Source organism: Chelonoidis abingdonii, chromosome 23, assembly GCF_003597395.2.
Source record: "Chelonoidis abingdonii isolate Lonesome George chromosome 23, CheloAbing_2.0, whole genome shotgun sequence".
NCBI classification, from domain to species: domain Eukaryota; kingdom Metazoa; phylum Chordata; order Testudines; family Testudinidae; genus Chelonoidis; species Chelonoidis abingdonii.
The window spans coordinates 18,418,437-18,431,804 of NC_133791.1; the positions used below are offsets into that span (position 1 = coordinate 18,418,437).

General features: G+C 44.3%; 1 protein-coding gene across 1 annotated transcript; it reads right to left on the reverse strand.

Annotated features, from left to right (window-relative positions):
* Window positions 1–6,917: 6,917 nt before the first annotated feature.
* On the reverse strand, window positions 6,918–11,454 carry GUCA2A (guanylate cyclase activator 2A). The gene is made up of 3 exons (XM_032787551.1): window positions 11,292–11,454; window positions 7,732–7,918; window positions 6,918–7,203 (listed from the first exon to the last, which is right to left on the reverse strand). The coding sequence occupies exons 1-3, from the start codon at window positions 11,361–11,363 to the stop codon at window positions 7,139–7,141; spliced, it is 324 nt and encodes a 107-aa protein (XP_032643442.1). The 5' UTR covers window positions 11,364–11,454; the 3' UTR covers window positions 6,918–7,138.
* Between the last annotated feature and the right edge of the window lie 1,914 nt (window positions 11,455–13,368).

The window sequence follows — 13,368 nt, forward strand, 5'->3', positions numbered from 1 at the left end:
GCAAAGCTATACTCTTTAAGGCCAGGTCTCTGCTACCACCTACTTTGGTATAACTTACGTGGCTCAGGGGTGTGAATAAACCACCCCCTGAGCGACGTAAGTTACACCGATCCATGCAGTGGGAGAGCTTCTCCCGCCGACATAGCAACTGCCTCTCGCAGAGGTGGATTTATTATGCTGATGGGAGAGCTCTTCATCAGATGCGGTGCAGCTGTGCCAGTGTACTGCTTCTAGTGTAGACTAGCCCTGAGAAACAGGAACAAGATCCCCTCCCAACACCCACCCCAGGGTCACTGCTTCACTTTCCAAAAAGCTTCGTTAGGATGGGTGGCAGGTTTCGGGAATTGTAGAATCACCTGTAAAAACCTTGTGAGGTCTAAATCCGTGTGTGATTGTCTCCACCTGCATTATTAGATGTAGGAGCGCAAAGAAAATTCTATCGGCACAACTCGTGTGCCACGGGATGGGGTTAGCACTGGTACAATCCAGTTTCATAGTGGGAGGTCGGGCTAACGACAGGATTGGTTCAGTGTCCATTTAGTTGTCTTAATGTTGCTGATCAATCTGAACTAACCATGTGCCCTGCTGCCCTCTGCAAACCTTCCCCCCCCATCTCCCAATACTTTTTCCCCCAAGAATTATTCCCAGAAGGACACTGTGATCTCACCCCAGCACTAAGTTCCTTTGCATAGGTGCTGTGCTGCAGAACACTGGCGATCTATCACCTGCAAGGAGGCTTCCTCCTGCCCAGGGCAGCATCAGTGGTTTTTTGCTCTGCTTGGCAGTGCTTGGCCCCAGAGCTTAGAGGCAAGCCGCTCTCATTGTTCTTGGGTTTTGGGCTATGGGAATCCAGAGTTCCAGGACATTTCCCTTTCTTTGTAGGATCTGTTTATCTACTGATGCAAGAGGCTTCTCAAGGGAGACCTTTCTATACCCTGGTGGGATTCTGCGCAGGCTGATGGTTAGCTGGTAGGCTCCTCACACGACTCCTATCCTTGCACTTCGGGGTTTCTTTAATGCTCACGTTATATACTTGTAGTAAAGGATTTGTGCATGGGATTGTGATGGCTGTGTGCATACGTCTTCCTGGGTGTTACATGTATGTGCACCCCTATGATATGGATGTGTTTCTAATAAAACTATATAATTTCATCTAGGGATAGGGGTATTTTCTGCCATTTGACATCTGTGAACCTTAGATTGTGTTTTTTAGTATGAGTTTGAAGCTCTTCTGCTGCACCTTCACTGACTTCTTAGTAATAACACTGTCGTGATACTTGTGCATATACCTCCCAATACTGCAACATGCAGGTACACTTTAATATTTCACACAATCCAGGTCTTGTTGTGTAATTGCAGTTGAAATATGCTGGAGAAAACACAATATTTCTGCATTTACAGAGTATAATACACATCCTTGTCAATTGTCACCCAGTTTGGTTTTTATCACTGTAATTTTAAAGCTCAGTAATTTTGAAATAAGCAGCTTCTGTGCATTGTAATGCAGTTATGCCTGTTCTGTATATATTAATAGTTGCATTTTCTAATTGTAAAACTAATCGCTGTATTCTGTTCAAGATAGTGTGGCTAAAAAGAAAGTCTCGTTCACTTACCACATTCTGTATATCAGCAAGTTATTCCCCACTTACAGAAAAAGATGTAAAGAAACATTATGGTTAAAAATAAGTAAATAAATCAAAATGCCGAATCACACAATAATCTGGACATTCTTACTTGTCAGTGAATATTCTTTCTGGGTAAGTGGTACATTGGTTGCAAATTCATACTAGAAAATTGACACTTATTCATGCACACGGTAACTGTAATGTTTCTACTGTAACTAACATTATACTCAACCCCAGACATTTTGTGGGAGATCTAAGAAACAAAGTCTGGCTATAGCGAACATGCCCTGGAAAGCTCAGATTCTAATTTCATGTCTATCTCACAATGTTTGGAATGAGGTAAATCAAGGTACCTTAATTTGTCTGCATGGAAAACAAAATCCAACTTTCCTTGGATATCAATGTCTTTACTATTTGCTGAGTCTCAGTTGAAGGTAGATCCAAGCACTTTCTGTATTCCCAGGCATCCACATTAGGTTTCAGTTTCCTCCTTCGCTAAATCTTTCCTGACTCTGACTTTGCCTTCAGATGTGTGAATCCAAATGTGAATTTCTTTCTGTGACATCTCTATGCTACTGCTCATTTGCACCCTATCCTGGCTAGCAAAGGGTGGTCTGGAACCATGGGTAGTTGTGGTTTGGATAAGTAGGACATTTAGAAGCTTATTTGGTCTGGAATTTTGAAGGGAAAACTGTCAAATCTTTGCTTTCCTATTAGATTTCCAATATTTGCTGGCTTTGGGCAGGTTGGAATAACACAAGGTCAGCCTGAAACCAGGGTATGTTGAGGTCCTGGGGGAAAAAAAGTAACTAAGATTTAGGTTGGAGAAGGGTATCACTTGCTGCTGAATGAATTCAAGATGATTGCTTAAAATGATGTACATGATGCATCTGGAAAAGACATCTCTGGCTTTCTGAATAAATGCAAAATGATATTGTTGCCGTTCCTATCTGAGTCAGGGGTTTGAACCTGGGTTTGGAGAGAGATCTTTGGTGGGGACAGGAACATCCAGGACAGAAATGGAAAACAGAATTTAGGTCTCTGCAGGAAAACAGAATTTAGGCCACAGGTTGGATTGTTTTGTTGGAAGGCAAAAGAGCCTGTGGCTGGGATGGCAGGAGGCCAGAGGAGCAGGCTGCAATGTTGTAATAGTTTTAAAGGGAGAGGATGTGGTGTTGTTTATTTGTGCAAAGTATGTGTGGGAAGAGTTCTGACTATGTTTATATGCTACCGCACATGAAATTCAAGTTTGCACAAGCACGTGTTACACAATCATTTATTGCTCTGTCTGCTCCATGGTCTCAAATTCTGAGAGTCAATAGTGAGGGTGAAATCCTAGTGAAAACAAGGCAGTTTGCAGTTTTCAAATGAATTAGCTGTTCTATATAAGGTTCTTATGTGGCCCCCCATCACTGCAGTATGTGAGCATCAGCCACACTGCCCTCCTGTATGGCAGGGAAGCACTATTCTAAAACAGCATTTCTGATGGGAAACTGAGGCACAAAGGTGACTTTTCTTGGGTCATACAAGATGTTTGTGGCAGAGCTGGAATTGAACCTAGTTATCCTATAGTCTAGGCTGGAGAGCTAAGCACTGGTCCATGACTTCTCTCAAGCTAAAGGTGATGGGGGAACCTGTGTTTACCCTGACATGCTAAGTCATGTGAAAACTCCAAACTGTCTTAACTTCACAAAGAAAGATAACAGAGTATTGTTGCTTTTGTGTGCAGTAAAACGCACACATTCACTTCTTGGTCCCTCCCAGACATCAGAAGGTGACAATGTTGGCTGATCATCCAGTTGCCTCCTCTCCAGCTTTTTTGATTGCTACCATACACTGAGCAAATGTTTTCAGAAAACTCTCCATGACGACACTAAGATCTCGTTCTTGAGTGGTAACAACTAATATAGATCCCATCATTCTGTGTGTATAGTTGGAATTATGTTTCCCAATGTGCATTACTTTGCACTTATCAACATTACATTTCATCTGTAATTTTTTTTTTGCCCAGTCACCCAGTTTTGTGAGATTCCTTTGTAACTCTTCACAGTCAGCTTAACTGTCTTGAATGCTTTTGTACTGTCTGCAAGCTTTGCCATCAATCCATCCACCCCCTTTTCCTAATTGCTGATGAAGACACTGAATGATACTGGCCCAATGCAGACCTTCGCGGGTCCCCACCATGTACCTCTCTCCATTGTGAAAGATGACCATTGATTTCTTTGTTTCTTGTTACTTTGCCAGGAGAGGACCTTCTCTCTTATGCTATGTAAATAAATAAAGGTAGAGATGGTTACAAGCAAATAAAAATAAAAATACACTTTCTAATGGCTAAGACCTAATTTCAGCAATTTTCAATCTTTGTTCAAAGTAGTTTACTCATAATTCTTCCATTCCCAGAGACTTCAACCCCTTTGGTTGAAGGACCCGTCTTTCTCAGCTTGCAAGAGCTCGGGCCTTTGTGTGTCTGGTGATGGATGGCAAGATGGCTTCTTCTCTTTCCTTATATCTTCTCAAACTCACGGTTTTGTCCTCAGATTCAGGATGACCTCATGCTGTTCTCCCTTTCCCATGGACTTTCCATTCCCCTGCTGATTCATATACAAATTGGGCTTTCATTGTTTTTGGTCACACCTTGCTTAATTTCCTTTGAGACAGGTAGCTAGTTGCCTTCCTTTCTGTCTGGGAGATAATCTGTTTCTCCCTGTGTTTGGTTACAGACTTTAAAGCATAATATCATTGAGTGTCCATATTTTCTCCTATAGTATTAATAGAGACATTGCAGTATGATATTAATCACCAGTGTGGCGGTAGCTTTCGGAAAAGGCCTTACCTGATACACTTTTATATAACTGTAATATTCTATTCAATCAGTTGATTCCATTATTTAACATTTGAGATTCAGACCTCTGCAAGAGGCTCTCTCTCTCGCTAGGTTGGTGGCTTTGTTTGTCTTTTATCCAAATGTGCCTTCATTGTCTGTGCCTGTCAACAAGCAAATGCACCTGCCTTTGTTTAGTGAAAACCGGAATTATGCACTGCTAGCAAATGTATTTTAAGTACATAATTTTAGCACATATTCATAACTCTATATACAACTGGTACATACATTATGTAAGGCTGTTAATGATCAATGAGTTGTTATTTTTCCAATGGTAGCTTATATGATACCTTTTAGATACAGATTATGACAACAGTGCATTAGGTGTAGTGAATGTGTCAGGCCTGACAAGTGCTGATGATCCAGAGTAGTGAACCAGAAAATGGGCCTCTGTGTCACAGACTTCCCCCCACAACCCTGCAAGCATAGACCTGTGCAAGGATACTCAGGATCTCTTGGAGCCAAAGGCAAAGCAGATTGCAGAACTGAGCTGATACTTGTGGACTGGTGAAAGGATCCTGAGTGTATGGCAGAGACTAATTGCCTAGAACTCCCCTTGGGGACCACTCAGAGGAGAGGGTGGAACCTGCCAGTCAGCTGGAGAAAGACAACTCACATTACTGGCATAGTTCCCACACAATGCAAAGAGGCAAAGAAAAGAAATACAGCATGTTACTTATTCTGGCCACAGGCCATGTTTCTCCACAGCGGAACAATCCTGACCCTCAGCCCCTTGTCAATTAATCTAATTGTATATTTTTGGTATGCTGAATCCAGTGCTGGTGAAGTTGCTGGACAAACAGACCTAGATAGGGGCTGAAATCATCTCTCCACGAGACATGCCTAGTCTGGGCGGTGTCAGTCCACTCTTGCACCACACACTGCTCTGCTAATCTTCCACAAAGCCTGAGCTGGAGGGACCACTTCTGCAGGGAGAGAACCATTCCCTCTCCAGGGTTCATCCAGTCTTCAAGCTCTCTGCTGACGCAGCCCCCTAGGGGGCCAGATAAAATGTAGGCACCTGCCCACTGGGGTATTTAATTGGAAAATGTGTAATGCTTTTCCTATTCATTCTGCTTAATGCCTGTGCTTGTCTGGAGGACATGGAGGACCAGTTACTGGCATGGTATTGTTCTGACTGGCTGGTCCTGACTCAGGAGTTGAGCTGGGTGAAATTTTTTAGATGAATAGTTTATTCACCGAAAAAATGCAGTTTTAGGTCCACCAAACCTATTTGTGAATTTGGGTCAAATTCAGGAGACAGTTTCAGCTGGAAAAAAAATGAAAACTAAATTTCCCAAAGTCAAAATATTTCATCTCAACATTTTTTAAATGAAACATTCTTTGTGTTTTGAAACAATGTTTTCACGGAATCATAGAATATCAGGGATGGAAGAGACCTCAGGAGGTCATCTAGTCCAATCCTCTGCTCATAGCAGGACCAATTCCCAACTAAATCATCCCAGGCAGGGCTTTGTCAAGCTAGGCCTTAAAAACCTCTAAGGATGGAGATTCTATTTTTCTATTCCATTGTACTTCTAACTGGAGTTAGATTTATTTTTAAAAAGAAAAGGTAAAAATCACTATCAAACGAAATGAAAACAACATAGAAAAAAATGTTTTGGGTTGAACAAAATAATTAGTTTGACGTGCAACATTTTCTTTTTTGGTTTTTCCTTTCAGTGAGAAAAAACATAACAAACAGAAAAAATGGTCAACTCGTACCAGATTTTTGGGTTGAGCCACTAAACCAAAAACTCAATTATTTGCTCACCTGTGATCAGGAAACATTGGCATGGGAAATCAGTTGTGACCAGGTTTGGGGCTATAACCTGCAGGATCAGGCCCTGACCCTGAAAATCTTGCAGACTTGGGTTCTAATGAGATTTCTGGGCTGGGGATTTTGTGAGGACGGCTTTGATTGTGATGTTTATTTTTGGCCCTTATGGTTCTATTCCCAGTATTGGGCCTAAATCTGGAATTAAAAAATCCTCATCCAAAGATTTTTCAATGCTCAATGAAGGTTTAATTTCAAGTTAAAAATCTCAAAATAGATGAAGGTTTGAAGTGTATGTTTGAGGAAAATTAGTGATTGGTCTGTTACCTAAACAAAAAATGAGGTGTTTATGGCTTGGGGAGCAGGCCTGTTGGCCAGATAAGAATGAATACCATGCTGCTGTCTCTTGTGTAGTTTAGCAGTGTCGCCAACTCTTGTGAATTTATTGTGCATTTTGTGATATTTGGTGTATTTTTAAAGCACCAGCTCCTAGAGTCAAGAGATTATGTGAGAACCTATCATTCAAAACATAAACTTAAGTTTCTATCCCTCCTTGTAGCGGAGAAAATGTCTAAAACATAACCAGAGTGTTCCCTAAAAGGCTTAGAAACTAGAAGACAAAAAAAACCCCCTCCAGATTTATTATTTTTTATTTGTGGGGTGAGGTCTGGCTGATGATTTTCAATGTTCAGTGCTGGCAGTACTGAAGCTGGCATGAGGGAGAAGTGTTGAGACAATGGAGCGAGTCATAGTATCACTATCTTGTCTTCTCAGGTCAGCAGAAAGCAGAGGTTGGAGCTGGAACAGTGCTGCCGTAATGCCTCCTAGGGCTGGAGGCTGAGGAAGACTCTCTCTTCAACAGCCGGCACATGCAGCAAAAGCACAAATCTCACAAAGCTCAGGGGATCTCGCGATGGGTTCTAAAATCAAAGACAACAGATAAGGTTAGGCCTGGCTGCTCCCTTTCCTCTAACGCCAGGGGCACTCCAACTGCTGACAGTGCCACAGAGCCTTCCCAGCCATGGTGCCTGGTCAGTCCGCACCTGTCACACTTCACAGCCGAACAGGGAGAGCCCCTTTGCTCTGAGGGGTGGGACACAGGCCTCTTGGAGGGTGACAGAGTCTCTGAGGGAATGTACGTGAATCACACGGGGAAGGAAGTGAAAGAGCTGCATAGAGCTGGTCAACACTGAATTTCTCCAGGGAGAAAATCCTTCCCAGGACAGAGAGCGAGATGGGAAATCAAACCCCACAGCGGCTGCATAATGAGAATCCGATGGCCTCACAAGCTTCAGCCCTGAGACTCACAGGGTCCTGGAGTGTTGGGGCATGGGAGGAGTAGAGTGTGCTGAGAGAGGAAAGGCCGAGCGGGGCTGTGGGATGCTTCTGGCAGGATTTTTCCCTACTGAACATGGCTGGCTTCTGGGGTACCAGCAGTAAACACCTACTTAGCTCCTCAAAGATCTGGTCAGCGTCTGGTGTGGCACAGAGGTCCAGGAACTCCTTGGGAATGTCAGAGACGGCACACAGAGGTGCAGATCTGACATTGAGCGGATGAGGATTCCTGGTCACGGAATTGTCCATGAAGTCTTTCAGCTTCTTCACAGACTCCAGGGGGAATGAGAACTTTCCCACCTGCCAAAGAGAGAGACATAATGAAACTCACTCTGTCCATCTTCAGTCTACAGCAGTTTGAGAGTCCTAGAGTCTTATATATGGATTAAGTCTTTCTTCCAAGAAGGCTACCTTAGTTGAAGCCCACACATTAGTCCAGATCCCAGCATAAGTCTCCATACAGCCACCTTTACCCCCTTTGAGCAGTACTTTAATACACAAATAGACCCTTTATTTTCAGTGGAATAATGTGACACTTCTCAGCAGGAGCAATGGTGGCAGAATCTAGTCCCTGGTGGGGCTAAATTACTCTCTGTTACGCTGGTGTAAATCACAAGTAACTCCACAATTTTGTCCATGCCCTGGATTTTACACCCCAACTACAGAAATCCTTGACTGTTCAGGGGCAGTTGGATAAACACTGGTGCATGCTGGAAAACCAAACCTTATACCTGTCTTTGAACCAGCTGGCACAGGGCGCTGCTAAGTTCAGGCTATGAGATGAGATGGAGCCTTGCGTTCTTCTGTTATGGAAATTCCTTTGTGCACAGAAGGAGACGGCATCCATGACAGTGCTGGGTATTTGCTCAGGTGATGTGGGACAGAAGACATGGTGATATTTTCCCACTGACTGCATTGGTCAACTTCCCAGCGCTCCTCCAATGCCGCACACACCTTTCCAGCATTCTTCTCCATTTGCCTTGGCCACCATCCCACCCACATCCCCAGCACTTCCAGCTTCCAGAGAAGCTCAGGCTCTTCACTGCTCGGCTGAATGAAACACAAGTCCAGTGATTGCAGAGTGAGTCAGCAAAGCAGCTGCCATTAGCATCTCCTGGCCCTCCGACCTCTTTTTCTAAGGAATTGACCTCCCCTGATGTAGCGCGGGAGCCTGAACTTTACAGGTTATCATTGTTGTGTTAGGAGAAGCCAGGTTCAGGATTGCCACCTGCTGCCATTTATTTACAATAGTTTCTCTTCACTTCCTGGCTGCTGTTTGCAAAGCATTAAAGACTGGGTGGAGGTATGGCAGCTTGTTACTGGCATTGCTCTACTGGTTGATTCTCTGCCGCACACTGAATAAACACATTTTACTTTTACTTTTCCTGGCGATAACAATACTGACTTATGTGTACGTGTTGTATCTTTCAGTGAGAGGCATTTCAAAGCACTCTTCCCCCCTGAGGCCTATATTTCAACCTTGACAGCTGTGTACCATCTCTAGCTAATCTGCCTATCTATTTTTTAAGTTTATATTATGTCTCTCCCTTATTGTGGAGGTCTATAAAAGGGCTGTTGATACATTGGAGAGGGTTCAGAGAAGGGCCAGGAGAATGATTAAAGGGTTGGAAAACCTGCCTTTCATAATAGACTCAAGGGCTCCATTTATTTAGTTTTAACAGAGAGAAGGTTAAGGGGCGACTTGTTCCTAGTCTATCCATAGCTATACGGGGTACACATATTTAACAGTGGGCTCTTCGGTCTATTTGAGAAAGGTCTGACACAGTCCAATGGCTGGAAGTTGAAGCCAGACAAATTCAGCCTGGAAATAAGACAGACATTTTTAACAGTGAGGGTAATTAGCCATTGGAACAATTTACAAAGGGTCATTGTAGATTCTCCATCACTGGTCATTTTAATGTCAAGACTGGATGTTTTTCTTAGAGGTCTGCTCTAGTTCGGACAGGAATTATTTCAGGGCAGTTCTGTGTCCTGTGTTTTACAGGAGTTCAGACTAGATGATCACAATAGTCCCTTCTGGGCGTGGAATCATGGCTTGCTTTAATTCCACCCTAGAGATGGTTGCATTTCAGTGTAAAGTGAGGTGATTCCTTTGTCTCTGTGGTGACATTTAGTCTGACCAGAGGGAAAGCAAGCTCTCAAACTAAGGGGTGACAGTGCTGTATAGGGCCTATGCTGCCCTGTGCAGATGGCTGAATGTCACCCATAGTGTTTGCATGGCTTTGTGATCATTTGGATAGAAAGGTGCTTTATACCAGTGTAAGATTAGTTGCACTAGGGACAGTAAACATTTATATAACCCCAGCCTCTAGAAGGTGCCTGAAGAATTCAGGGAGAGGAGACGCCTATTGAGCATCCCTCGTGGAACCTACTTCTCTTTGCCGAACAGCCCCCAGCAGGAAGGAGTAGGATCGGGGAGGTGGATGAGAGCCACTCTCTGCACATTCACTGTCCATCTGAGGGAATGCATCCAGGCTTGAGGAGGGTGAGATAGGCTGCCGACAGGTACCCGAACAGAGGAGTCACACCACGGTCACAAAAGTCTGAGCATGCCTCACAGATCCCTTGTGTGAGCTGATGTAATCAGGCCTACCGAACCATGGGAGTTCCATGATGCACCATAATGTGCCACAGGAAGACATCATGATGCACCATGGGAAATGTACTCTATCCATGGCCTATAGGGTAGAATGGGAGCACGAGACACCCAAACTACATCTTCCATGAGGCACCGCAGCAGCTCAGGAGGACACATACATTAACATTGACCAGAAATAAAACACTTGTTTAGATTTTCCTAATGGAAATTTCAGCCAAAATTCCTCTTTTCCTTCAGGAAAGTGTAGATTTTGAGTAAATCTTATACTTTATTAGATATTTTTTACTAGGCTTTGTGATATTGATCATTAAGTTAGTGTGTTGTATATGGTTTTTTCTTCTAATCCCAAATTCTTTATCCTTTCCATCTCTTTTCTAAATAGATTTGCTCCCTGTCTGACACATGGGTTGCTTGCTGAGTTTTATCTCACTGCACCTTTCCACATTCTCAGTTATTTCCAAAAAAATGCAGGCACTAGTTTAAAATCAGATCCAGGGATCTGTTAAACCCAAGTTCATGTACTGAAATACCTGAGGCATAAAGGTTACTGCAGTTTGAGGGGACAGATTGGGTACAAGCTAATAGCCACCTGCCTAGCAGAGGAGGAAACTGATTATGATTATGGTTATAAATGTTATTTGTATTATTGACTGTAGCCCCAAGAGGGTCCATCAAGATCAAAGCTCCATTTTGCTGAACAAACAGAGTAAGAGAAAGACCCTGCCTCAAAGACCTTACAACCTGAATGCAAAGGACAGGAGCAGAATGGGCAGGGTGACCAGGGAGTGGGGAAGGGATATGAATACAGGCAAAGCGAACGAGGTGGTGGCTTACCAATATCACGTTAGTTCTCTGGTGTCTTTTGTTTGTTTGTTTTTTGGTTTGTTGATTTGGGTTTTTTGAAGTAAATGTTGGGTGGGATTTTGTTCCTGAATTGGTACATACTACGCAACTGGCCCCGCTAACACTGGAATTTATTCCTTACACAGTCTGGTCAAAGTTAGCTCTATGTGCTGGACCTGGGGCTGCAAGAGGAATTAAAAAAACTCTTACCTGGACTGTGACACAGTCAGAGAAGGCTGCCAGGGTGCACAGGCACAGAACCGCAACCAGTAGAGCCTTCATGGTGACCAGAAGTCTCGGGATGTGCCTCTCAGCTCTCGCCTTGCCTAGAAGTTCTTTGGACCTGGTTTCCTTTAACCTGAGGACAAGGAGGTATGATTTTTAAAGAGTTCTCCTGTGGTTACTGTGTAACTAAGACACCACTGTCACTGGCTAGTGTCAATTATAACCTCCTTGGCAAAGAGCCATCCGAAGTGCCCAGGTAGAAACGAGGCCAAATAAAAGATAATCTATGATTCTATGATAATACTTAATATGCTGTGATCAATCTGTTTGAAGTTTTACGCCTGTTCCTTGGCGTTTATGCTTGAATTAATCACTGACAGCCTCGGTAGCCCAGCTGTGATGGAGATCAAAGACCCGATACTGCAAGCTGCTCCTGGGAGGTGCAGAACACGGTCAGCTACCAGTGCCTTCACTGGGCTCGGTACGTGGACTAAGTGGCTCCCCGATGTGCTGAGGATGCACTTCACCCTCATGCAAAGGGCCAGCACAGGGTCGAGGCATCGCTGAAGTCCCACTTAGTCTTCACAATAGGGTCTAGCTAGCACGTCAGTAATGCCTAGGCCTTGTGCTGGCTCTGTGTCCTTCGTGACCGTCACCCCGACTGTGAAACCAATTGCAGTTCCCCTAAGGGATGACGTCCAGTGACCAGGGTCACTGAGCTGCTGGGGAAGATGAATGAGGTGATGGAAAGGGGAAAGTATGTTGTAAGGAAATGCAGATTCTAGGGCCAACCTGTTGTGTATCTGGTCGTCGTGGTAATAGACTTTTGTGTTGCCATGGCAATTGAGTTAGATTATTAGGGGATAGCCCAGCCCGTTTTGGCTGGGTTTTGGTTAGGTGAGTGTGTGGCTACTTTCAAGGTTTACAGCTTTCTGTGTCTCCAGTGATTTCTTCCTAAAACTGTTGCTCCCAAGGATCTAACACAGCCCTGCAGAGTGCTGAAAGCAGTGAGAAGGGCAAGTGTTCAGGATGCCTCTAAAATTCAGGCTCTCTGAATACGGATTTAGGTGCCTACATCAAGGCACTAGCACTCCCATTTGAAAATTTGGCAGCCCAATTTTAAATTAAAACAAGAAAAGTCGTTTGTTTGCTTGTTTTGAATGTGGAACATTAGATTATGCTTTGAATGGTCCCAAACGAGTTTTGCCACTTCACCAAACCAGTGATGAGAAGACACCGTTGTAGTAAGATGAGCAGGGGCAGCTCTAGGCCTTTTCCACCCCAAGCACAGCAGGCAGGCTGCCTTTGGTGGCACGCCTGCGAGGGTCTGCTGGTCCCGTGGCTTCGGTGGACCTCCCACAGGCAAGCCGCCAAAGGCAGCCTGCCTGCCGCCCTCACGGTGACCGGCAGAGCACCCCCAGTGGCTTGCCGCCCTAAGCATGCGTTTGGTGTGATAGTGCCTGGGGCAGCCCTGAAGATGAGTCCCTGAAACATAAACCCTTTGGTATCAGAGGCCCGGTACGAGGCCTGAACTGAAGTAATGGTCGAGACCTTGCTAACATAAACCAAAGTTAAGCTGTGAGCCAGAGGCAGGCCCTGCTCCCAGAAGTCGGCAAGAAAAAGGCTGCTAAAAGCATGTATACACATATAAGATGAACATGTGCCGGGATGGCACCAGAACATCCTGGCACTAACATATTCCACAGAGATAACACAGAACAGGGCGACGCATCCGAAAGACAGGGTCAAAAGGACAATATGATGGATAGACTGTTTGTTTGAACCAATCTGTAGGAGAGAGGCAGCACCCTAATGTGCAGAGGGATTGTACCTTAATGTGTCACGAGTGATGTGTCACCTGATTGTACCTGTGTATAAGAATGGATCCCTGAGTGAATGTCTTTGTCTGGCCTAGGGGGCAGTGGCAAATCCTGCCACTGATTGGGCCAGTCCATTGTCAGGAAGCACTAGGGTGACCAGATGTCCTGATTTTATAGGGACAGTCCTGATTTTTGGGTTTTTTTCTTATATTGGCTCCTATTATCCCCTATCTCTTCCCCAG